Source organism: Cavenderia fasciculata, assembly GCF_000203815.1.
Source record: "Cavenderia fasciculata unplaced genomic scaffold Scf_Dfasci-F-a-25c12.r2-5, whole genome shotgun sequence".
Taxonomy (NCBI): Eukaryota; Evosea; class Eumycetozoa; order Acytosteliales; family Cavenderiaceae; genus Cavenderia; species Cavenderia fasciculata.
Genome location: NW_004457729.1, coordinates 3,552,973 through 3,579,409, shown reverse-complemented (window position 1 = coordinate 3,579,409; position 26,437 = coordinate 3,552,973). Strand labels below are relative to the sequence as shown.

The 26,437-nt window shown below is 36.1% G+C and overlaps 10 protein-coding genes across 10 annotated transcripts; 7 read left to right on the top strand and 3 right to left on the bottom strand.

The window, feature by feature from the left end:
• Positions 1-245: 245 nt before the first annotated feature.
• Positions 246-1,631, top strand: DFA_01768 (SET domain-containing protein; the record flags this gene model as incomplete). Its single annotated transcript, XM_004359676.1, has 2 exons — positions 246-1,039; positions 1,109-1,631. 2 exons carry the CDS (start codon positions 246-248, stop codon positions 1,629-1,631), a joined length of 1,317 nt encoding a protein of 438 aa, XP_004359733.1.
• Positions 1,632-2,184: 553 nt separating this feature from the next.
• On the top strand, positions 2,185-3,411 carry DFA_01767 (uncharacterized protein; the record flags this gene model as incomplete). Its single annotated transcript, XM_004359675.1, has 1 exon — positions 2,185-3,411. One exon carries the CDS (start codon positions 2,185-2,187, stop codon positions 3,409-3,411), a length of 1,227 nt encoding a protein of 408 aa, XP_004359732.1.
• A 160-nt stretch (positions 3,412-3,571) lies between these two features.
• DFA_01766 (uncharacterized protein) lies at positions 3,572-5,927 on the bottom strand (the record flags this gene model as incomplete). The annotated part of the gene is made up of 5 exons (XM_004359674.1): positions 3,572-3,610; positions 3,697-3,939; positions 4,035-4,079; positions 4,138-5,542; positions 5,878-5,927. 5 exons carry the CDS (start codon positions 5,925-5,927, stop codon positions 3,572-3,574), a joined length of 1,782 nt encoding a protein of 593 aa, XP_004359731.1.
• Positions 5,928-6,088: 161 nt separating this feature from the next.
• On the bottom strand, positions 6,089-8,523 carry uba2 (sumo-activating enzyme subunit 2; the record flags this gene model as incomplete). Its single annotated transcript, XM_004359673.1, has 6 exons — positions 6,089-6,350; positions 6,413-6,777; positions 6,857-7,858; positions 7,945-8,028; positions 8,131-8,331; positions 8,518-8,523. The coding sequence occupies 6 exons, from the start codon at positions 8,521-8,523 to the stop codon at positions 6,089-6,091; spliced, it is 1,920 nt and encodes a 639-aa protein (XP_004359730.1).
• Positions 8,524-8,916: 393 nt separating this feature from the next.
• DFA_01764 (uncharacterized protein) lies at positions 8,917-10,898 on the bottom strand (the record flags this gene model as incomplete). The annotated part of the gene is made up of 4 exons (XM_004359672.1): positions 8,917-9,583; positions 9,666-9,958; positions 10,109-10,183; positions 10,269-10,898. 4 exons carry the CDS (start codon positions 10,896-10,898, stop codon positions 8,917-8,919), a joined length of 1,665 nt encoding a protein of 554 aa, XP_004359729.1.
• A 1,925-nt stretch (positions 10,899-12,823) lies between these two features.
• DFA_01763 (uncharacterized protein) lies at positions 12,824-15,646 on the top strand (the record flags this gene model as incomplete). The annotated part of the gene is made up of 6 exons (XM_004359671.1): positions 12,824-12,855; positions 14,287-14,445; positions 14,498-14,543; positions 14,839-14,867; positions 14,888-15,237; positions 15,552-15,646. 6 exons carry the CDS (start codon positions 12,824-12,826, stop codon positions 15,644-15,646), a joined length of 711 nt encoding a protein of 236 aa, XP_004359728.1.
• A 214-nt stretch (positions 15,647-15,860) lies between these two features.
• Positions 15,861-18,784, top strand: mhkA (myosin heavy chain kinase; the record flags this gene model as incomplete). Its single annotated transcript, XM_004359670.1, has 3 exons — positions 15,861-16,946; positions 17,022-18,683; positions 18,761-18,784. The coding sequence occupies 3 exons, from the start codon at positions 15,861-15,863 to the stop codon at positions 18,782-18,784; spliced, it is 2,772 nt and encodes a 923-aa protein (XP_004359727.1).
• Positions 18,785-19,202: 418 nt separating this feature from the next.
• On the top strand, positions 19,203-21,577 carry DFA_01761 (acyl-CoA oxidase; the record flags this gene model as incomplete). The annotated part of the gene is made up of 7 exons (XM_004359669.1): positions 19,203-19,226; positions 19,304-19,645; positions 19,742-20,326; positions 20,410-20,637; positions 20,707-20,937; positions 21,024-21,442; positions 21,535-21,577. 7 exons carry the CDS (start codon positions 19,203-19,205, stop codon positions 21,575-21,577), a joined length of 1,872 nt encoding a protein of 623 aa, XP_004359726.1.
• A 229-nt stretch (positions 21,578-21,806) lies between these two features.
• Positions 21,807-24,198, top strand: atg6B (autophagy protein Apg6 family protein; the record flags this gene model as incomplete). The annotated part of the gene is made up of 4 exons (XM_004359668.1): positions 21,807-21,894; positions 21,998-23,255; positions 23,536-23,623; positions 23,977-24,198. The coding sequence occupies 4 exons, from the start codon at positions 21,807-21,809 to the stop codon at positions 24,196-24,198; spliced, it is 1,656 nt and encodes a 551-aa protein (XP_004359725.1).
• Positions 24,199-24,922: 724 nt separating this feature from the next.
• DFA_01759 (uncharacterized protein) lies at positions 24,923-26,174 on the top strand (the record flags this gene model as incomplete). The annotated part of the gene is made up of 4 exons (XM_004359667.1): positions 24,923-25,082; positions 25,248-25,296; positions 25,367-25,865; positions 25,968-26,174. 4 exons carry the CDS (start codon positions 24,923-24,925, stop codon positions 26,172-26,174), a joined length of 915 nt encoding a protein of 304 aa, XP_004359724.1.
• Between the last annotated feature and the right edge of the window lie 263 nt (positions 26,175-26,437).

The window sequence follows — 26,437 nt, the reverse complement described above, 5'->3', positions numbered from 1 at the left end:
CTTCCCTTCTACTTTTACTTCTACTTCTACTTCTTTCATTCTTTACCTTATCTTTTATTGTATTATTATTATTGACTCAACTTATCAAACAATATCAAGAACTGGCAGACTTATCAAACAGCAACAACAACAACAACGACGACAATAGATTATTATCACAACTTGTCATTCAAAGCAGCACAAAAGAGAAGAAGAAGAAGAATAGAATAATAATACTAAACAAACTTAGAAAGAAATCAACAACTATGGGTGCAGACAAGAAGAAATCAAATACTACGACATCAACAATCTCACAACCAACGAGTAATGATAGACATGTAGACTATAAGACATGGCATGGTGACTTTAACATTCAGGTCATGTCACATCCAACCAATGGACGTTACATTGTGGCCACTAGTGACATGGAGGAGAACGACGTTATCTTGAGAGACCTTCCATACACTTGGGCCGTCGACCACTCATTCAAGAACTTTGTATGTCAACAATGCTTCTTGGAGGTACCAGTCGAGACACAAAGAGACAATGCCGCCGGTGCCAACTCCAAGCCAAAGAAAAAGAGTAAAAAGGATAAAAAGAAAAAGACCTCCAAGAAGGAAAAAAAGACAGATGAACAAGGAGAGGCAGAGGAACAACAACAAGAGGATGCCGCTGCTGTAGATGCAACAGTAAAGGAAGAAGAAGAGGAAGAAGAAGAAGATGGTGCTAGTGTACCAATCATTGCTGCCGAAGGAGAGGAATTCCATATGTGCGAAGACTGTAGTTTTGTTGGATACTGTTGCAAAGAATGTATGGAAAAGGATAGTCATCAACACAAGTTTGAATGTCTTGTATTTCAAAACCTCGATCAAAGCGAATACTCTTCTTCACTCTTGTCAGAGATCAAGTTGTTGATTAGAACCTTGTCAAGAAAATGGTTGGAACAATCCCTCCAAGAAGAAGGTACCCAATACAGAAAATATAAACAATATGAAGATAGCAATGTTCCACAAGAAAATGGTCTAAGATATAGTGATTATGATCAATTGGTTTCAAATATGTAAGAATATATATAGAATAGAAAGGAAAAGATAGAAGTGATTGATTATTAACCTTGTTATTTCTTTAGTGAAGCATTTAGTTCAACATTAAAGGATAGTTTATCATATTGGATTTGTGATCCAGTGATTAGATTGGGATCGAAATATGTTCAAAAGAAAGAGGATGGAGTGGATCTATTGAATGTGTTGTTGCGTAATCGTTGCAATGCATTTTATATTCAAGGACGTCCCAAGAATGGAGGTAATGGCGAGTCGAGAGGATGTGGTGTCTATGTCCGAAACTCGTTCTTTAATCACTCTTGCAATCCAAATGTAAATTATTGGGTCGTTGAAAATACACTCGAAGTTGAATGCTCGTTGATGAGAGCTGTTAGAAAGGGTGAAGAACTGTGTATATCTTATATCGACACGGCTGCCTCTCTTCGTGACCGTCGCGAGAAACTATCCGAAGGTTATTTGTTCCATTGTCGTTGTGAAAAATGTATTACCGATGAATTGGCTGAATCTCAATCAGATTGTGAACCATCAGCATCAGCACCACCACCAACTACAACAGTCAGACTTGAAAAAGATTCTGATCATGATGAATAATGAAATAATAATAAGAATCAAATATTGTTGGATACCCTCAATCTAAATTTATTTATTTCCATCAAACAATAACAACCAAAAAAAATATAACCAATTGTATCAATTAAATTAAAAAAATAATAATAATAATAATAATAATAATAATAATAATAATAATAATAATAATAATAATAATAATCATCCATCCATCCCACCTCCCCCATCCCCTAATTTATTTAAACTACTATTCAAAAAGAATAGCAAGTATTTATTTATTTATAATATATTATCCTATCTAATAAAATAATAATATAGTTTTAGTAATGATTTGACCAAAACAAATACATCTCAACAAGATCTTTTAACCATTATCTGTCCATGTTTTAAAATATTAAACTCTATATACTTTTATTCAAACAGTACATCCATTTGATCAATACCATAATAAAACCTATAAATAAATATATTAATATTAATTTGGAAGGAAACGCGATATCCCACTAGTTTTCGTTTTCATTGTTTAACATTCGTTTATGCAAACCTACTTTTTAGATAAATATAGATAAGATAGATAATGGATACTGATACGAATACAAATCTAAAGAGAAAGGAAACTGAAGATAATGGTGATACCAAAGATGGAGGAGCAGGAGAAGGAGGAGATTTGAAAAGAATGAAACAAACTGGGATTGAAGAAAATGAAGAAGCAACTACTACAACATCGACAACATCGACAACATCGACAGTAGTATCTACAACATCAAATACAAGTAAAGATAATAATGATAATACAAGTAATGAAACAAAAAAGAAAACAAACTACTTTAAGGGAAAGTTTATTTATGGAAACTACAAAAACTATTACAAGTATCGACATGATAAGGCTGATCAAGAAGACCTTAGATTTCAAGTACTCGGTAAAGATCTCTTCAAGGGAAAGAGATGTCTCGATATTGGTTGCAACTCTGGTGTTGTGACTCTAAAGATTGCTTGTGACTTTGAACCTTCCTATATCAAAGGTGTAGATATCGATTTGGATCTTATCAAAATTGCAAATGCCTCCCTAAGAAATGAAAGAATTAAATTATTTAATGAAAAGAATGGTATCCCCAACAACAATAACAATAATAATAACAATACGAATCAATCTAAAAAAGAAGAAGAAGAAAAAGAAAAAGAAGAAGAGAAAAAAGATGTTGAAATGAAAGAAATTGATAAAGAGATAACCACCACAGCGTCAACAACCTCAACAACTTCAACTACTCCAACAATTAGTAATGAACCATTTATACCAATATCATTTAAATTTATAAAGATGGATAAAAAGGAAGTAGAAAAGAAACCATTTGCTCAACAACAAAACAATTACAAAGAGATGAATAGAAAATTACAAGGACAAGGGTATTTGACAAATATTGGATTCTATCAACAAAACTTTTTGGAGGATCACAAGTTTGACACTGAAGGATCGTACGATGTAATCATGGCACTCAGTATTACCAAATGGGTGCATTTAAATTGGGGTGATCAAGGTATCAAGGATTTCTTTAAAAAGATTTACAAGCTCTTATCAAAGGGTGGCGTATTCATTATGGAACCACAAAAGTTTAGAGGTTATTCCAAGCGTAAAGGTCTCTCTAAAGAGATGATTGAAACCTACAATACCATCCGTTTCAAACCAGAAGAATTCACAGACTATCTCATCAACCAAGTTGGTTTCAAAAGTTGTGAAGAATTACAAGCTGTCCAAGGTGTTAAAGCAAAAGGTTTCCAACGTTCTTTATTTAAATTAATTAAATAAAAAATAATAATGGTGGTGATAGTTTGTTAATTCAAATGGATAGGGAAATTATAATAATTATTATTTAAATTGATGGGTAAATTTTGGATAAAATGAGAGAAAATAAAGAATTTTTTGCATAGATCTATGGAGGTTCTTTGTTTGAGAATGTGAACTATTTCTAATCGGTCATTGGTTGGGTGATGAAAGTCAGGTTGTTCTAAAGACTAAACCTCTGTGGGAGAATGTAGGTGAAAGAAATTTTTGGATGGTATCGCGGTGGATCAACACTAAATATCTATCAACCAGTTTGTTTTTTTCGCAATATTGATTGAATTTTGTAATACGTTTGTCTGGAAAGCAAATCTCCCTGTTAGTGGCATATACAAGTATCATAGACTCGCCTTTTGCAGGAATAATCTCTTTCATTACACCTTTGTACCACTCACGAAGGTCCTTTGGTTCGACACGAACGATCTTGTTGCCATTGTGGCCAATACCAGAGTGTTTGCATTGGATAAGTGTTAAAAACTTTCCACCCTTGTCATCCTCAAAATAAGTTCGGTGGTCGATCAGCTTGGTGCCGTTGCTGCACACAAATATGAATGGTGATGATATTGTATGACTTGTGAAATTTGTCTTACCTTTGAGCCGTGCATTGGTAGTCTTTGAGCTGATGTTGGTTGATTCTTCAAACTTTACATCAAGAGGGAGGAGGGTGATAGAATTATCGGGAAGAAAACTTACACCACTGGCTCCTCTGAAGATTGATTTAAACAAAAGGGGTTTCTGTTGCTGATTTAGAGTTCTTGACAGACGCAATGCTGCGACCCGGCAGACAAAAAAGGGTGGGAAAAGGTACTCGAAATGTAACCAATCCCATGGGAATTCAGCGCTTGGGAAGAATAACAAATCTGGATGGAAAAACTTGTTGTCCAAATAATTGTTGAGCCACTTGAGCATCATGAATGGGATGAATACGTGGAAGGTGAGTTTGTTTTTCTTTGGAGTTAAATACAATATACCAGTACGGCTTGCATCATCGATGGTGAACTCTCCGTTTGGAAGCTTTAATAATGGGAAGTCGAGCGGTACTGGTGTATGTGAGAAAGCAAGTGCGCAAATGGCATTCATCATTAGTTTCTTGTCACGTTCTGACATTAAAAGGCCTTCCATTAACTTGGTCCACTTTACAACAAACTCTTGATAAACCGATTCGGCGAATCCTACTATTTGATTGTTTGCCTTCTGGAGGAGCTCGATCAACAGGAATGGGATGTAGCCTGTGTCTTGAATGGCGATTTTGAAGTATGGCGCACCAATGAGTTCCTTGTTGTTGGTGAGGTAGAAGTTGATAACATCGTCGCACTTCTCCCTATCGAGAGGAACCAGGTTAAATACTGGGACTGAATTTTCAGTTGGAGCATAGTGTACGTCATTGTCAGAGGTACCAGTGCAAATCGGGATAATAAAGTGAAAATCGGAAGTATTGGCGAGCATGTGACCACCTATTACTCTAAGCATTTCTTTAAAGAAACTTCTTGCAGCTTTAAAGTCCATTCCATTGACTTCCATAGCTCTATCGATATAAAATTGGTACTCATCAATATGAATAATGATTGCTGTTAACTTTGAGGGGTTGTTTGCGAGCAAAGACTTTATGACTGTGTCAAAATCGAGGCCATCATAGCCATTGTACTTCTTCTTTAGTGCGAAAAGGGTTTCACATTCCGAATCTTGACAGAGTACAATACGAGCTCCAATTCTTAACTCTTTCACTTCATGGTCAAGATCACCAAAACATTGTCCACCACAATTGAGGTTGATATAACAATGTATTGGGTCTCTCATTGCTGAGACAAATTCTTTATCTTGCGAAATGTCCCATAAAATATCTTCAGGGATGTCAGCAATTTCTTTGCCAGCTCTGGTCTTGCCAATACCTACTCCTCCAGGAATCAAGATGAATCGATGGTTTTGTGCTTTTTTCTCTGTTGATGGGTTGAGGTTCCTGTTGTTATAATTGTTAAGGCAGACATTGGTTGCATGACGATAAAAACTATCTCTATCCACAAATGGGGTTGGATTTGGTTGTTTCTTTGATGGTGAAAGTGTGAGTGCTTGTGAGGGAAAGTAGTTAGTTATAAAGATTCTAAAATGATAATGTTATACTAAACATTAAGAACATAACGATCAAACATACGTGTATTTCTGGTGTCCAAACTAAAAATGGGGGTGTACACTACATCTGGGACCAAATCTGTGGCATTGTCAACAAAATAAACACATTCTTCTATTTCATTTTCAATTTTATAAACAAGGCGTTGGAAGGTTTTGTTGTTGTAGATGTCTTTAATGTTTTTTACTAATTGTTCCCATGAACCTCCGACCTGTCTATAGAGCAGAATAGAGAGTAAATAAAATGATAAAATAATAAAATATAACTTGCATATTCAAATGATTAATATAAAGATAGGAAATACTTGCATTGTTCTTAACTTTTGATGAGAGTGATGTTTTAATGAAATTGTATTCATTTTTCTATTTGAAATTATAAATGTATTTATTGTTACAGAGAATAACAATAAAGTTAATAAAAAATGAATGTAATGAAGAATTTAAAATTTGACAATTTTCATAAAATTAATTTAAAAGATGTATAAAAATTTTAATTATATCTATTAGTTTTTACTTTCAATTATTTCTTTGTTCTTTTATGAGGATCTTGTTCTTCTTGCATTTGTTCTTCTTCAACCGTAATATCATCTTGTTCTCTTTCCTTTCTCTTTAATTTACCATCAGATGGTGGTGGATATTCAATAATTTCAACTTCATCAATATCTTCTTGTTGAACTGTTCCATCTGTTGTTGTTGTCGTTGCTGCTGTTGTTGTATCTGATTGAACTTGAGGTGGTTTTCCACTAACTTCAAAGAATTTATTTTGATCTTCAAATTTATCACTAACATATGTTTAATAATTAATTAATAAACTATTCCAACTATATTATTATTATTTACTTACCAATGTGAAATTAAAATGGAAACTTTAATATCTTGTAAATAATCATGAACTTCTATGATTGCGTTATCAGATAGTCCAAATGTAATCATTGGTTTTTGTTCGACCATTTTACGTGCATCCAATTCTTCCTTGTCTAGATCATCTCCACCTTCATAGATCATGGATTGACCCTTCATAATCATTGGTTCGTGGAATGCCAATCCCTTTTTCAATACTTCATTGACCAATTTACCAATCGTTGTTGTGTTGGTGTCAATCTTGAGTGTTACAACAGTCTGTGAACAAACATAACAACTTTTATTTGGTTGATCAATCGAAACTGGATAAATAACTCTTTTGTTTGATGGTTGTTTAAATAAAAATGTCTAGAAATAAATAAATAAAAAATATTAGAGATAGACTAAATGGATTGATTGAATGGATTGATGAGTTGATTATTCTTACAGTTTTACATTTTTCTTGAATTTGATCTCTTGAAGATAATATTTTGAATGCTTCCAATACAATGAAACCACTAATGATTGCATTGGTTGTGGCAATAGCAGGAACAATGTTTCCAGCCATTTGCTTGATATCAAACTTTGATTTGAGTGGGATACCAAAGATATGAGATCGAATATTGGATGCAGCCACCACAAAGTCAAGTGCCAAATCATCATCCTTGTCCCATGACTTTGCGCCATCCTTTTCAAGTCTCTCTTTTAGTTTCTTTATCACTTCTACAAATGCTCTAGTATTATCTTCAAAACTATTTACAATTTGACTATTCAAAGCAATAGATTTCGTTGTAATTGTTCCATTATTATTATTATTATTATTACCATTATTTTTTTGATAGTTGTTTAGTAAATCATCTAAAAGTAATGGAGTTGGAGGTGTTTTTCCAGTCCATAGATCTTTCATTCTAGCAAGACGGTCAATGTCAGTGTGAAAGACCTTGTGGAATACCCAGTGATCGTATCCTTTGGCTTTGGCCTGTTCGAGTTTGGTGTCGCGTACCTCGGTGCCTTTTTCGGGGTCACCTTCGACAATGTTGTCGTCCATGTCAGTGACGGCATTGTTCTCGTCGGCCACATCAAACAAACGGCCATACAACATCTTTGCCCACACGATGCAGTGAATCGGTGACGATGGGTTGGATCGAATGGTGCACACTGCAAACTCTTTGGGTGCCTCCTTTGGCAGACACTCAAAACACTCTGTCTTTTCCTTTAGGATGACAGTCGCCTGTCCCAAATAGCCAGCCGTACCACTCTCTACCAATGGCACGCCAACCGACAAACACATACGATTGACATGCTTTCTAGCCGACAAATTGTCAAGTGCATTCATCACCAAATCGAATCGTTGAAAGTATTGATGTCCATATTGTTGATTCTTAATATCTCCTTCATGTGCTTCAATATTAACATCTGGATTATATTTCAATACTGCTTCTCTTGCAATCTAAACAAAACAAAATAACCAAACAATCAAACCAAACATTAATAAATGATCACATATCTATCTATCTATACAACCAACCAACATACCTTTGCCTTTGACATACCAATATGATGTTTTCTAAACAAGAATTGTCTATTTAGGTTACTTAGATCAATTGTATCCAAATCAATCTATATATCATTGTACAATACAATATCAATCATTAGTATATCTTATTCTCTAGTATACATCTATTAATACGTATCTATCTATCTATCTATCTATATACATACAATATGGATATCTTTAAAGCCTGATAACACCAAATTCTTTAACAACTCACAACCAATACCACCGGCACCTACAACCAACACCTTTGCTTTCTGTACCTTTTCAAAGACATCATCTCCTATACAATCTCTGATATGTTGAAACTTGTCTTCTGTCATTCTCTCTTTCTCTCTATTAATATAGATATCTGTATCTACAACGACCTAATTTAACATATACAAAAATGGCGGTTCCCTTCTAATTTAATGAACCGCACTCATCTGACCACCTTTGAGATAAAAAAAATGATGATCAGCATGCTAATGGTTGGGAGTGGGGGATGTCAATGAGCTGATAAAGCTCATTGCTGCTTTATTGATTATATTATTTTACAAGTTTGTTTTGTTTACATTCATTATTATTAATACAAATAATGATTAGTTTAGTTAAATTAGATTATTAAATTATTATACATGGATGAAATTTAGATAGATATGATCAAGATCATATGATGACGATGATGATGGTCACCTGATTCGGTAAATAGTTGTAGTAGTAGAAGTTAAAGAGTTACAAGTACATATATACATATATATATTAGATATTAGATATTGTTGTTGTTGTTGGTTGATTATAATATCATTTGTTGGAAGAAACATAACCTAATTAATAATTACAAGTAGATTGGTAAGTAGGTGTATACACATAATGGTATATTGTTTGAAAAATACTTACTCTCTCTCTCTCTCTCTATTTTTGTTTAGATATATATGGTTTGGTTTGGTTTGGTTTTGATTTGATTTGATATTCTAGAAAGTAGGAACAATGGTATAATTATAATTGGAACACCAAGAGGGGAGACCGCTGGCCATGATGGTACCACATGTACAGATATTGTCTTCTGTGCAGAGGAATGCTCTGGCGGTACGACCACAAGTCCACAACATGGCAAAGAGACCCATGGTGACCGAGCCGTAGACTAGCCAGCCAAAGAACCACATATTGTCCTTCATCCACTTCCACGTTGGCTTGTGGGGCAACTTAAAGTACTTGACTTCGACATAGGTACATAACGTCTCTGATAGAAGATCCAAGATGATCGAGATGAGTGCCAGGTAGAACAATGTGAAGGGGTCGACATTGGCCTCATCGAAAAAGTGGAACAATTGTCTGTGTTGCTGGAAGAGATAGATAAAGATGGGTGCCGAGATCAACCCACTAAACTCGAGTGCACACTGGATGTTGATAATGGCCGATCGAAGCTGTAGGTTTTGTTGCGAGTACACCTCGATTTGGGCACGTTCTGGACCGTGGAAGAACCGACATACCAACTCGTCACGCTTCAATGCAATGCATCGAATCAGTACATCTTCAATGGCCGATACTGCCATACCGATCAGTGTCAACATGACACCATCACCTTGGAATGTAAACACAAATATACGTCCCAATGTTTGATGATGGAAAAATGTATGTCTAAAAGAAATGAAAACAAAGTAGATCAATATGGTGGATGATGGATTGTTATGATTATTTTAGTTTGTTTGTTTAAACTTACAAGACAATATTACTATTTAACATGATATCATCAGTTGAAATATCACGAGTAAGGAATTGACGAGCTACGATAACAACGATCATCCAATAGATTGGGTGAACGACTAGACGCCATCCGAGACGGATGATATTATTATCGATGGAAAAGTAGACAGGCAACAAAAAGAACATGTAGACGACGGTAAAGACGGTGACGACGATATCGGGAGCGGTATAGTTGATGGCGACCATGCGAGCCTTTCGATGGTCACGAGTTGGTGGATGTGACTCTGTTTTTTGCATATATAGATTCATCTTGTAAACAAAGAACAGTTCACCAAGTGCATAGCACAACGTGATAAAGATACCATCTAGATAATAGTACCAATAGTGAAAGTCATAATGATAAAACAATCCATACATCATGACCAACCCTGCATTCAGTACCACACAATAATACAATACTTTGGATTTTCTCATACGTTCCATTCCATAGGCAACTGTCAAACTAACTGTAACATAAAATGATCCAAATGAAAACTATAAATATGAAAAATAAGTAAGAGTAAGTATTATATTTATCTATATTTATATTTATATTTGTTTGTTTTTTTTAATTTCATACTAAACCAAATTGCATAAATATAGAATAAGTTTTAATATTGAAATAAGTTTCTGGTGTGGTACCACCGGTCCAATTGGGAAGTGAAAGAATATAGATGGCAAAAGAGACGGCAGTGGCTACAATGATACCGAAAAAGTATCGTTCACCCATGAGACGGATCGTCTTTTTTCCTTGCCATCCGATATCTTTGATATCGTACAAGGTCTTTCCTTCTGGATCGGGGTGCATCTCGGAATCTCTAAATGCCAAATCTTTTTTGTGGTGTTGGTGGTCTCCATCGTCTGAATCAAAGCTTGGTTTTTTTGAAATAGAGTATGGTTCGAGTTCAATACCTTCGTTAAACTGTCCCTCGAGACCACGCGGTGAATATACACTGGACCATGAGGAATCGGAAACAACGGTACCGTGAGGCGATGACAATCCTACGTCTCCATCGTCGTCTTGGTTGTTGTTTTGTCTGACTGGACTCGTTGGAACATTGATGGATGACAGCGATGATGATGACGACGACGACGATGAATTGGCAAGATCTATTTGTTCTTCTACACCTCCTCCCAATTGTTGGAGATTGGCAGACGACGGTGGGTTGGTCGTTATGGATTGTTGAAGAAATCTTTGATTTGATGACATTTCAACTCAACTATTTATTTTTTGGATTGGAAAGGTGGATCGCGCGATGATAAACAATTTGGAAAGATATAGAACAGAAATAATTATATATATATAGATAGATAATTTAAAGTAAAGTTGTACAAGTTTGTATCGAGTTGGTTGGTTGGTTGGTTGGTTTGTTGGTTGGTTTTATTCAAGTAGGTGCTTGTTGAAAAAAAAAAAAAGAAGGAACAATATTTAAACAGTACGAATAATAATGTAAGGTATTGAAGCTTGATTGGTAGGTAGGTAGGTGTGCGTAATGACAACAAACATCAATGTGGTAAGAATATGATGAATGAAATGATGATGAAGGATATTGGTAAAAATAATAATAATAATAATAATTAAAACACAAAGCAAATGTCAATTTATACTGTTGGAGGCTTCTTATTAGAGTATAATGTGTGTATGTGATTTATCAGTTCCTTTGGTGAAAAAGGAGAATGTAACAGCAACTACTACAACAAGAGGGAATATACCAACAAGAATAGATTGTTGTTTGTTGGTTAACTACAGCTGCTCACGACTGCAAAAAGTTGGTGGCCGGCAATAGATAGATAGATGGATGGATAGATAGATAGAAAAGATAGAAAAGATAGATATATGGTTTGATGATGATGATTAGATAGGATGCGACCTTAACGATAGGGCGCAACTATGATTGGTATTGGTATTGGTTGAACCAAGCTGATCGATTCTGCTCTACACACGCACACAGTTTATTTATAAATATATATACAACTTGATCGTCACAATAACAAATGTGCACAACACCACAAGCAAGGAAAGAGGTCATGCAACAACAAAAGAGAAGAATGCGAGCATGCCCCCAATATGTCTGTCATTCTGGTTGGGATCCGCCGGCGTTCAGGTCAAACAACAACAATATCATATGGTGGGTTGTGGTTGTGTTGTGTTGATTCAACAACAATTGTGAATTCATAAAATCTTTGATAAAAGATTGTTTCGATCTTCACCATCCCAACAACAACAATCTGTTATGTTGTTGTTAACTTTTTAAACATATTTCCAATTGGGAGAGGTCTATCTCACTCCTCTCTCTCTTTGCACCCAACTCGTTCATCAAGCAAGTCACTTACTATATGATACCTTTTAATCCTGCGACACACCAGATTCATTCGTCGTGACTTTTCAATTCAACAAGAAAAGAAGAGAGGGTCGGTTGATCAATTCCACACTCTGATCTAACGAACCATCTATCTTCTCCTCCTCCTCCTCCTCCTCCTCTTCCTCTCTCCGCACCATCTTAAAAACAACAACAACAGTATACTGAAGCTACTGGGGAGAGGTTATAAGTTGACAAGTGTCTTTGATGATACCAATTAGGAATTAGCTGGTGGTGGTGGTGGAAGCGTTACTCTAATGATACGGTGAAACCAACCAATATCTTTAGATAAAGTTAACCAATCAAGTGGTAAAGGGATAGATGATGTGTGTTTGTGTGAGGGTGTGTGTACAGAAAGAGTAGTAGCAGATGTGGTATGTGTTTGTGTGTTTGTGGGGCGGTGTGTATGTGTAGCTGACGACTGTGTTTAATCACTTTTAAGAATGATCGGTGGTGTGGTTATGATATATCATGACACACATCAGGCGGTGCAGAGATATATCCATTTTAGTGAACTTCTCTTCTTTTGCTAAATAAATTCAAATATAGATATTGAATGGTTTAAATCAATGTTATACACATGTGTCACTTTCAACCTCACATCGTATCTATCTATCTACTAATTCTAATCATAATAATAAACATGTTTCTTAAATAAAATATCAAAACATAGTTATTGGGCAGACAACAACAACTTTGGCGGGATGTTTTTCTAATGACATTTAAATGTACTCATCATGTAAATGTGCGATAGAGATAGAGGTAATGGAGTGGGATGACAAGAGCTCAAGATAATGATATCATTGTGTATCATTTGGGATACCAACAAATGTGAAGGAACCAAAGCAACTAGAGATGATCGATATGATTACAAAGAGAAGGATCGAGATTGCAACTTATAAAGACAATATAAACAATAAATTGTTGTTAACAAGGTTATATTATATGTATAATTATATATAACTTAACTACAGACAGTCTTGTGTACTAGTTATATAGAACTAGTTTTTCAATCAATAAACAAGACTGAGTCAGTTGATCAAATAAAGTCAAGATTGCGATCGAGATCGAAAAAAATCGTTGCTAGCAAACCGTCTCTTGCCCAACCAATTCATTCTTGCTTTACTTGCTTTTTTAAATATACAAACAAATACATATACATCTCTACTATCTATCTATCTATCAATCAAATATACGATACTTTACAACAATAGTTAGTTTTAGATTGCTTGCAAAGTAGTTAGTTAGTTGGTTGGTTTACATAACATAAGCGCTTTATTGTAAATCTCTATGGACAACGGTCTCAGCAGAATAGATTAATCAATCTAGAAAAGAGTATAATCAACACCCGGTGAACTGAAAAGATAGGATAGTTTGTTCGATATCACTTAGAATTCATATATATATATATATATAAGGTATGTGTACTACTATTTATTTTTAATGTTAGCATGACACCACCCACATCATCACAACAACAACAAACAACCTGTCTGCTGGTATGGTGTCTTGAGTACACACTATTATAATTGTACTGTACTTGTCAATGTCAACCAATCAACCGAAAATGAACAACAATCAGAGGTAGAATAAGAATAAGAAATAGAAAGAAAAAGAAGAAGGTTATTATTGGTAGCAAATCGATGAATTAAGATTCATCCTCCCCACTACCAACAACCCCTCTCATCAATCAAAACTCAAACCCAAACCCCTCCCTCCTTTCAAGTACTTCAACGCTGCTGTACCTCTTGCCCAAATACTATGATCATTCATATTCAATAGATAGAAAGATAATAGAGATAATAGATAGAGTAATAAGAAAGAAAGAGAGAGGAAGAAGAAGACGACGACGACGACGACGACGACCTCTGAAATCTAAAAGGGAGGACATAATAATAATCAATCATAGTTTGACACAAAGCCAACAATTATCATAATCAAGTCAGCTCAAAAACCAAAATTAGCCTTACACCTAATACCTCTGCAATTGAAGGAGGAAAGACACTTGCTTGTTTCTTCTTATTCTCTCTTTGCAAAGGCTACAACCATCCTCAATTAAAGTTACTTGGGAATTGTAACATTATTATTGGAACAAAGAGTAGTCAGTCCAACAGATTAATAGATCAAATTAATAGTCATCAATAATCACAATAATAATAATAATTAACAGATAACATAGATACAAAACAAAAAGAGAGAGAGAAGAGAGACAGAGATAATAGATATACATATTTTTAGATCGTTTACTTTTTCTTTAACCTCACCAACTCTCCCCGCTCCCCACACCAGTCCATCCCATCCATCCAACAAAAATCAGTCGCGCAGACACGTTGTTTCATTTCATTTTTTGTTAACAACGTTGTTATTCGACGTCGTGGGTGCAAGCATTGTTTGTTTGTTTGTTAGTTTTGTAATAGTAATAATAGTAGTAGTATTTATACATCTATAGTGTAACATATATTATATCTCAACAAGAGATTTTAAAAGAAGAACAAGTATAATCGTACTACTCTTTTTTTGAATGATTTTGGTGTTGAAATATATATATATAATTATATAAACACACACACACACACACACATACACACAGACAGATAGAGTAGTAGTAGTACAACTTGTTTGTTAAGATAATAGATTTTTCATACATATTTTTTAAAGTGGTTTGGTGTGTTGTAAAAATAGTAGTAGAGGAGTAGAATAGAGTACTACACACATTCATCAGTCATTATTATATTTATTTATATATATATATCTATCAAATCATTTATTTATTTATTTATTTGATCATAGTGTAGACAGAGAGAGAGAGAGAGAGAAAAGTTAGTTGTATTATTTATAGTATTTGTAGTAGTAGTAGTAGTAGTATTGTATGTTATAACATTATTATTATTCAAACATTGATGTCAATATTATCAGCTCTATCATCAATCGTATACTATATAATCGGTGTACCCATACTTGCATATATATTAACTCGGCTCTTCACCAAACTATCATCATCGTCATCATCATCATCTATCCGACCATTAGAATCATCATCTAAAGTAAAAGTAGAAGAAGAAGAAGAGGAACGACGACAAACCTCTTCATCAGTATCATTATCACCACCATTAGATTCAGAATCTGAAAGTAGTATTCAACATTTAAAGGATAACATCCAACACTTGCGACAACAACTATTAGACCAAAGTAAACAATTTAAATTACAACAACAAGAAGAAAAGGAGATGTCTTTCTTATCATCTAAACGAAAGACAAGTACAGCGTCGACCACACCACCTGTGTATCCGGGTGGTGGGAGTGGAGCGACACCATCGAGCCCCGGGTTTGCGCCACGGGCGTGCAACTTTAAAAAGTTTGGGTGCTCGACCTATTTGCACAGCAAGATGGAGATGGAGAACCATTTGCGCGACGAAGCACAGTTCCATCTGCAGCTGGTGGTCGAGAAGTTTGACCAGCAGTTTGATCTACACACACAACTGATGGCACACTTTACCGAGCAGATGGAAGACCAGTTGGACCGCACAATGAAGGTGGTCAAGAACCACATGGACACGTTTGGCTCGACGCTGCAGGGCAAGCTCGACGAGGGCGTTGAAAAGTGCATGACGTTTGCTAAAAAGGTGGAGCAGCAGCAGCAACAGCTGGCCAAGCGTTTGATCACGCAAAAGGTCGCCGCCAGCCCCATCAGCAAGGGCCTGAGCAGCGAGGATCTCGACGGCGCGGCACCACACAATATACTGGTCAACGTCAAGCAGCTCGAAACCGAGTTGCACCGCTTGCGCAAGGAGACGGCCGACGCTGCCGACGAGATGTCTGCCAAGCTCGAGAAAAAGACCAACCTGCGTATCGATCTCGTCGAGAGTGACCTGCAGAGCAAGGTCGACCGCAAGGCATTGACCGGCGCCATCGACGACTCGTGGGCGCGCAAGCAAGAAGTCATCGAATCCAACATTGCCAAGAAACTCGAGGACAAGGACAAGAAGCGTACCGATCAACTCGTTTTGGCATTTGATTCCAAGGTTGACGGATTAAAAGATAAGATCAAGACTGTTGAAGTCAACTTTGTCGATGTGTCGAGTGACGTTAGAAAACTTAAACTTGAAGGAAGCTCGACGGGCACGACGACATCATACCGCTCGAGCGTGTCGTTGCCAGTCGCACCGACATTCAACAAGAACGAAGTGTTGGACGAGATCAAAAAGGTCGAGCAGCAACTCAACCAAAAGCTGTCCAAGAGCGAGCAAAAGACAGCCGACGACATTACACAGACACGCAGCGATCTCAGCGACCTGCAGCGCAAGGTCAAGTCGACACAGAACGACCTGCTCGACACCAAGACACAGACCGACAAACAAGCCGGCAAGATCAAGCAGATCGAGGACGACCTCCGCAAGAGCGATTCACTCTTACTACTCGTCCAAAACAACCTCAAGAAACACACCGAGTTTATCGACAAGGAAAAGGAGCGCGAGGCCGAGAGACAGCGTCTGGTCGACAGCATCAAATTGCTCGAAGAGAATCAAAAGAAAATCGCTGCTGAAATTGCCGAAGGTAACGAACAAGTCGAACGTGTCTTGCGTGAAGAAGCAGCTGCCGGTGCAGGCTCGGGAAGCGGATCAATCAACAATAGTATTAGTAATGGAGGTCGCGAAAGAGAAAGAGATAGAGATATATCATCACACTCTCCCATCTCTTCGCCAGCCGTCGTTTCACCATCATCTTCATCTGTACCACGTTCACCACTTTTATCCAAACGCAATTCATCTGCTTTCACCTCTTCACCTCAAATCACTTCACGATCACCTTCATCTGATCTAAGTAATGATGAAGGTGAAAATGGTATCTTATGGGAATATGATCCAATCATTGATAAATGGATTAGATTATCAATTAAAGTAAATAGAGAGAATAGAGAGAGAGAGAAGAGAGAGAAATATAATACATATTAACAATTTATTATTTTACTATAGTTAAAGGTAGAAAGAAGAGCATTTGCAGAAGGAGCATTGAGACAAGCATATCATACAGTATCATTGGGAATATCAAATGACGTAAATTATCCGTTGGGTACCAAACATAGTTTCCCAGCGATTGAATCGATTTCACCGGTATCGTTGCGTAATGAAGCGAGCAATCAATTGCAGAGTGGTACCAAGTTTGTATTGAAACTCTACAAAAAGGAGGCAGAACAACAGACTAGTCGTGAATTATACTTTGAAGATGTCAAGATGCAGATGGTGTGTCGTGACTGGGGTCATAGATTCAACCAAAAGAAACCACCCAAAAAGATTGAGTTTTGCATGTCTTGGGTGGTCGAGTTGGTCGACCGTGGCAGCACACCCGTGTTGTGTTCGATCGAGCCACTTTTAGTAGGAGAGTTTAAAAAGAACAATAGTAATTATGGCGCCGTGTTGACGAACCGGTCGACACCACAGGCATTCTCTCACTTTACCTATGAGAATTCCAACAAGCAAATGATCATTATCGACATTCAAGGTGTCGACGATCTCTACACTGACCCACAGATTCACACTGGCGACGGAAAAGGATTTGGTTTGGGTAACCTCGGAAAGACTGGTATCAACAAGTTTATCACGTCCCACAAGTGTAATGCTGTTTGTGCATTGCTCAATTTGGATGTCAAGCTTGGTGGGTCGTCGCTATTGTCCAAACAACAACTCAACAAGGGTACGATGATCATGCCAGATATTGTGGGCGACTTGGAGAGCGGTGATTTGGCCGTCAAGGTCGGCGCCAACGAGTTGCCACGTGCCGACTTTGGACGCAAGGAACTCAAGTGTGTCAACACGATCCAGTCGTTCCGTGAGTCGATCAACGCAGTCTGCTTCTTTGACAATGACCGTTATGTGTGTGCTGGATACGGTGATGGTGTCATGCGTGTCTTTGATCTGCACAACAACTGGCAGATTGCTCAGACATTCTACTGCCACCGCAAGCCAATCGTGTCGGTCTGCGCCAACTCCAAGTACATCTTTACATCGTCGCCAGACCAGACCATCAAGGTGCATTCGCTCAAGAACCCACACAACGTGATTCAAACGTTTATCGGGCACTCGGGAGAGGTCAGTTGCATCCGTGCCAACGAGACGCATCTATTCAGTTGCTCCTACGACAAGACCATCCGTGTCTGGGATCTCACCACCTTCCGCGAAGCCAAGACTATGGAACAGATGCATACCAAGTACATCAAGACGTTGTGTCTGTCGGGTCGATACCTCTTCTCGGGTGGCAACGACCAAACCATCTATGTCTGGGACACTGAAAACTTTACCTGTCTCTTTAACATGCCGGGTCACGACGACTGGGTGCTCAGTCTCCACGTCGCAGGTGCCTACCTCTTCTCCACCTCCAAAGACAACCAAATCAAGATCTGGGATCTCACCGACTTCCATTGCATCGAGACACTCAAAGGTCATTGGAACAGTGTCTCTTCCTCTGTCGTCAACGATCGTTTCCTCTACTCTGGCTCTGAAGATAATTCCATCAAGGTTTGGGATATGGATACTCTAGAGTGTAGTTATACAATGCAAAAGGCTCATTCCCTTGGTGTCAAATCTTTGGCCTTTTATAAATCTCAATTAATCTCTTCTTCTTTTGATGGTTCAATCAAGGTAAAATATAAACATACAATATATATTTATTTCTTGATTATTTATATTAACAATATTATTTATTTTTCAATCTTTAGATTTGGGAATGGGCATCAAGATAAAAAAAAGTATAGTAAATAATAATAATAATAATAATAATAATAATAATAATATTAAAAATATATTTGTAGAACTCTAAACAAAAACACAACCAAACCAAATGACAATATAACAACCAAACAACCCTTGAAATAACATGTTAATAATATAATACTAAAAAAAAATGTAATAATAAAAACATTTAAAATATATACCTCCCCATCCATCAATCAATTAATCCCTATAGTCTTTATTTATTTGTTTGTCGAAAGATATATTAAAACTACAATCTGATCCAATTTCCATATTTGGTAAAAAATGATGATGTGCCAAATTGTCGAAAAAATCTTTGCTCAAAGAGTGGGTAATTTACTCTCTTTCATTTCAAATTTCAGAGTTCGTTTCATTCATGTACACTTTTTGTATTAGTACAGATAAGAGATGTATAGAGAAAGAATATTACAAGTATGTATTTATTTATACTATCGTAGATACAGGTGTTTCTAAACAATATTCTAATAATCTCTGTTTGTTATTGTTAGATATCAAAACATTTAAATCCATCTAATGGTTTGGAGGGACCAAAGATTAATAGTATAGTTGTTGGTAATAAACAAGTTGCTTTAGATACAGACTTTAAGATTGATGTTCAAAGATTAAAGCTTGAATTGGATTCACCTCAATTGTCAGCCTACAAAGATCAAGTTAGAGAGTTTATCAAGAATGAACCATTACTCAAATCACCTGTTGGTATTCCACCCGACCAATACAAAGAATTGGTACTTCAACAACTAGTAAAGGTTGCTCAAAGTGGTCTAGTTAAATGTACTGATGTTAGAGATAGAATTGCTCATTTCTGTTCTGCTGTTGAAATATTAGGATTGGTAAGAGAAAGAAATATAGATATAGATAGAAAAGGAAATACTATATGATATAGTTAGTTATTAATATTTATGTTTGTTTTATTTATTTATATTTAGTATAATAATAATCTTTGTACTAAAATGTTTGTACATTATAGTTTGTTTGGAGGTACAGTTACATTGTTGGGTACTGAACGTCATGAAAAGTATATTGATATGGTGACTAATGCTACACATGTTGGATGTTTCTCAATGACAGAGATTGGACATGGAAGTAATGTACGTGGACTTGAAACCACGGCCAAGTATGATGTCAAGACACAAGAGTTTGTCATTCATTCACCTACTCTATCGAGTCACAAGTTTTGGATTGGTGGTGCTGGTCTGCATGGTCGTCTCACTTCTGTGTTTGCTAGATTGATTACTCCTGATGGTGTTGATCATGGAGTACACTGTTTTGTCGTACCTATTCGTGACGAGCATCTCAAAGTACTCCCAGGTATCACTATCACCGACTGTGGTCTAAAACATGGTTTGAATGGTGTTGACAATGGTAAATTACAATTCACTCATGTCCGTATTCCTCGTGAGAATCTTCTCAACAAGACTGCTGATATCTCTCCAGACGGAATCTACAAATCTCAATATGCAACACCTATAAAGAACTTTGCTGCTACTATGGCCCCTTTTATTGGTGGTAGAGTATGTACACACATACATATATATTATATTATATACACTCAAATCCATATATTAATCTCACTCTTTCCAACTCTATATTCTAGTTATATGTTACAAAGAGTTCAGCAGCAGCATCAAGAGTATGTTTGGCGATTGCCATTCGATTTGCACACTATCGCAAACAATTTGGACCATCTGACAATCAAGAATTACCAATCATTACATTACCACAACACCAACGTAGATTGATGGTGCCATTGGCTCGTACCATTGTCTATGACTTTTTCCTTCACTCTCTTGAAAATCAATTACAATCAAAGAATGCTCCAAATGTATTGTATACCGACCCATATTAGATATAGATATATTTATATAAATTAACATTATTCGGATCTATTTAGACAATTCATCCACATTGTTCAGGTATTAAAGCAATGTATTCATGGCATTCAATTAGTACGATGCAAGTATGTAGAGAAGCATGTGGCGGTCAAGGTTTCAGATCGGACAATTTAATTGCAGAATTCAAGGCAGACTGTGATGTCAACTCTACCTATGAAGGTGATAACACTGTATTGGTTCAACAAGTTGCCAAATATTTATTATCTCAAAAATCATCTTCAAAAGATAATGTAAATATCATATTTGTAAATCCAATAGTAATAATAATATCACAAATCAATATTAATTATTATTATTATTTATTTTTATTATTTAGATTAAAAAATTTGATCAAATTCAACAATTATACAATTTAAATGAATTATTGGTATTATTTAAATCAAGAGAACAATTAAAGATTGAAGAATTAAAGGGATTGGTAGGAAAGAATAGCTACCAATCATTTAATGATGCAGTTCCATGGGCAGTTCGTACTACATTTGCCTATATGGATCGTGTTATTTTAGAATGTGCCATTCAAAGAGTTCAAGCACCAAGAGTTTATCTCCACCCATTGGCACATATTGTTTTGTTGGATACTCTTGGTCGCATTGAAGATGACTTGGCATTCTTCCTATCTCATCAATTGATTACTCCAGAGATTGCAAATTGTATTCCATTTGTTATTATGGATCTATGTAAATTCATTACATCTCATTCACTTGATATTATCAAATCATTTGATATTCCTGCCAAGTATGTAAAACAACATGAATATAAATTAAATAATGATATACCACCGCTACATTATAACTAACTATAACTAACTACTCCAAATCATTTATTAGATGTTTGCCATCAGAATCATTAACTGATAATATTTATAACTAAATAAATAAATAAATAATCTTGATTATTCAAAAAAAAAAAAATAAGCTTATTTTCACCATCAACAAAAAAGAAATCACAAACTAATAGTTGTTAACTTGTAGTAGTTTGTAGTAGACAAAGTAAGAAAGAAAGAAGTACTCTTATAAAGCAATCTAGGTCAGATCATATTGATCATCATATCATACATGTATAGTAGTTAGAGGTAGAGGTAGAGTTGGTTAGTAGAGTTATGGATTTCTTCTGTCAAAGATGTTCAAAGCCATTGGAGCTTGATGAATCATTACTAGAGATCGATCAATCTCTATTTGTAAATAAAGGTACATACATATAATATATAGATTATAGATAGATAGATAGATAATAGTTTGATTTGCTAAAACTAATAGTTTTATATATAACTCTTGAAAATAATAGAAATAGATGAAATATCAAATATAATTAAAGATATATCATTAAAAACAAAGATAGCATCTGCTGCTGCTGCTACAAATGAACAAGAACAGCAGAGAGCTGAACAACTACAACTACAACAACAATTACAAAAGAATGCAGCTACTACAACATCGGTATCAAAGTTTAGTAGAGGTTTGTTTAATAGAAAGAGTAATAAAGATTCTCCTCTAAAAGATCAAATCAATACAAGTTCAAATAATCTATCAAATACTTTAACAACAAATAATAATAATAATAATACTACTATAAATACATCTACATCAACATTAAATAATAATACACAACAAACAACTCAACCATTTTTTACACCTATATCATCTTCATCAACATTGAATAATAATAATGGTAGTATTAGTGGATCACCAACTTCATTTGGATCTTTATCGCAACATAGATTGTCGTCTTCGATATCTTCGTCATCGTCATCATCAACATTTTTAAAGGGTGCGTCGACTGGAAAGTTACCAACTATCGACGTCGGCACTATGTCTTCGTCATCGTCGTCGTCGTCATCATCTTCTATGAATCGTCCTATCAAAGGATCGACATCATCAATGACAAGAGGATCAGAGGATTTTTCAAAGTCGTATGAACCGGGCATGTTGAAACGAATGGCGTCACAACAAAACAAGAGACACCATTTGTCCAATAGCACAAAGAATCTGGCGATCAATACGAGTATCAACAAACACCCTATATTGGCCAGTCCACCTGGTAAATCATCAACCATGATGCAACATAGTAGTAATAGTTTAATGTCTAGTCCGGTACAATCACATCACGGCGGTAAAACACAAAAACTAAAGTATCTGCGATCAAATGAAAAGTCTCAAAGTATGGCATCGTTGGATCACCTTCATATGCACCAGTCTACTGCCTCTTCTTCTTTGACATCTACTCCATTGATGAATCCAATTAATCATTCAATGTCGGCAATCAATACTGCTGCGATTGCTGGTGGAGTAGGAGGGAGTAGTACGACCAGCACGCCAATTGGCAGTCCACCAATGATGGTTCAAGGAGGTAATAGTAGTACGACTGGTACACCTACACAGATTGGGATGGGTGTGTCTGTCGGATCGAGTCGGTATTTGCAGGCAATGTCACTATTCAAGTTGGTGACAGATTTGATCAGCTACGATTTGCCGCTGTGTTTAGAGTGCACCAAGATGGCAATCCACGAGATGGACGATGAGAATGGCGTGCTCGAGGCAGAGATTGACGTGTATAATAAGTTCCTGTGCGAGTTGGAGGACAAGCAAGATAGCAACGCGGACGAGTCGATCGACTGCGAGATTGAAAAGTACGAGCAAGAGGAAGCGTTCCTGCTGCGTATCATAGCCAATATCCAGCGCGACCGCAATGAACTCGAGGAGATGGAGCAGACGCTGCGAGACCGCGAGCGTGCACTTGGCAGGCTCGAAGAGCGTTACTGGGAGGCATACAGCACACTTCAGCTCGACGCGCACAACAACCAGGACGACCGCGCGTCAGTGCACACACAGACGTCTACAGCTATCGACAAGCTCAAGAAACTCAAAGAGACCAATATCCTCAACGACGCGTTCCACCTCTGGCACGACGGTCACTTCGGTACTATCAACTCGCTACGTCTCGGGCGTCTGCCCAGCCAGCCCGTCGAGTGGAGTGAAATCAACAGCGCGTGGGGACTGTCCATCTCACTACTTGAAAACCTCGCCAAACGTCTCAACTTTACCTTTACCAACTTTAAGCTCATGCCAAACGGCTCGACATCGCGTATCGAGGACACATCCAACAACGCCATCTACGAGCTGTACGGGTCGAGTGACATTAGTCTCGGCAAGCTGTTTTGGTACCGTCGGTTTGACAATGGCATGGTGTCGTTCCTCTCATGTCTCAAAGAACTCTGTGACCACGTCAAAACACAAGATCCAACCTTTGAAGTACCGTATCTCGTCGAAAAGGAGCATATCAACGGTATGCCAATCAAAGTACAATTCACAAATGATGATACCTGGACCAAGGCCCTCAAATACATGTTGACTAATCTCAAATGGCTTTTATCTTGGGTTGCCAAAAATGAATCAACTCAACCAATGAATATTATAGCTCAACAACAACAACAACAAAAACATCAACCTCCTCCTACCTCTCAACAACAACAAACTAATACAACTCGTTCCTAAATTAATTAATTAATTAAAATTAATTTCCCCCCGACCTATTATATAATTATAATTATAATTAATCAATGCACGACCTACACAAATTGTTTTTTTTGCTTCCATTATTCTTTCACAACTATTTTCATCGATATGTATATTATAATTTGGTATAATAATTGATTTTGACCTCTCTTTGTGGCTTGTCGTTTTATTCTCCCATACGAAAGAAACAAATGAAATTTCTAACCAGATTGAATATTTCTTTGTTTCTACAACTTTATGTAAATTTGTCAAGAAAAATATCTTCTTGAGCCTCTAAGATCTTCATATTTCTGAGCAGACACACCCATTTGATTGGCTGGTGGAGTCTTGACCAACACCAACAAAGATGATCCCGTTAAACCGATATTTATTTTATTTTAACTTATCATCCATCTCATCTTTCTCTTTTCCTCTGCAAGTTTTAAAAGGTGCTACACCCATCTTTTCAATGTTATAATTATACTTCATACTGCACACATTGAAATAAGTTCATACAACAACAACACATCAACAGCAATCAATCATTATTATTCCCACACAAACAACAATTTGAACTTAAAATAGAGAGAGAGATAAAGATAAAGATAAAGATAAAGATAAAGATAAAGATAAAGAAAGAAAGAAAGAGTCAATCAGAGAGAGACTATATAGCAAACAGATCATCATCAACAAATCATATATATAGTTATTAATTATTATTATTATGTGGAGACATGAAGACTATGATATTGTACACTTTATATTGGCTGGATTGTATATAGTGTTGGGTATACTATGTCTATCTATATACTTTAAACGACCCAAACAAAATACTTCAACCATTCAGAAAATATTCTATCCTTCTTTATTATGTGCTGTTACAGGTATGAAACAAGTAGAATCGATTCATAGATCATAGATAGATAGACCGATCAATCGATCAATCTCCGATGACTACAATGAATCTATCGGAGGGGAAAAGAAAAAAAAAGTAAACAAATATTAAATGAATTGAATTCTAACCATTGCTATTTTTGTTAAACTATTAGTTAGAGCATTTTTCATGGCAATGCAACCAATTGTAAGAGAAGGATTATTGTAAGTATTAATAATTAAAATAAATATTATTATTTATATTTACTTATTTTTCTTTTTCTTTTTCTTTTAGACCATCATTTCCAAATCAAGTTAATGTTATTTTAAATATTGCACCATCATTTGTACTTTTCAGTGCTTATTTAATTGTATTATTTATTTGGGTGGAGATGTATTTAATTGCTAGTGGAGGATCTACAATCATTCATAAATTGCCATACATCTTTTATGTTTTGTCATTCTTTATGTACTCTGCTGTGATTGCACTGTTTATCGCCGATTTTGTACTCTATCCACCACAATTCAATGCTATATCATCGTATAGCAACCCCATTGAAAAGGCAATTGGTATCTATGACGGCTGCTGTTTTATTCTCACTAGTTTGGCATTTCTCTTTTTTGGCTTTAGTATCATCTTTAAATTCAGATCACAACAAAAGAACTTTACCGAGGAACGTCGAATGATCATTCTTAAAAGAGTGTCGGCTCTCACTGCTCTCATAGTTGTTTGTTTTGCTGCTCGGGCCTGTATCACAATATTTGCTGCTGTTAAAATGAATTTAATCTCTGGTGTATGTAAACCCCCTAAACAACTGGTCCAACCAGCAGGAAAGAATAATTATTCCCAATACTAATTCATTTACAATCTCTTCTTTATATAATTCTTACTTTAGACATGGTGGTGGTTTGATGGAGCATATTACTGTGGATTAGAGATTGTTCCCATTTCAATCATGTTGTATCTACTTAAAATGGGTCATAGTAATAATAGCAATGGACATCATCATCATCCAATCAATACAATGGTCAATAGCTATAATCATAGTCGAAGATCAAATGGCAATGAATACTCCCCACTTTTATATGCCAACAATGCATAATTATAACAAACAACAACAACAACAACAAAAATAACCAACCTTTTCACCTTCATTTTTTTTGTATACAATTTTTTTAAAAAAGGAGGAATAGAAGAATCTAATGGAATACAATCAATTAACCATGTCGGTATTGATCTCCCATTACTCTTCCTTTCTCTAAATCTATCATCCATCCAACCAACCAACACTAATCCAACAACTAACCATCCTTCCTTATAATAATAATTAATAATTAATTTCCATAATCGAATTGTTCATAAGAA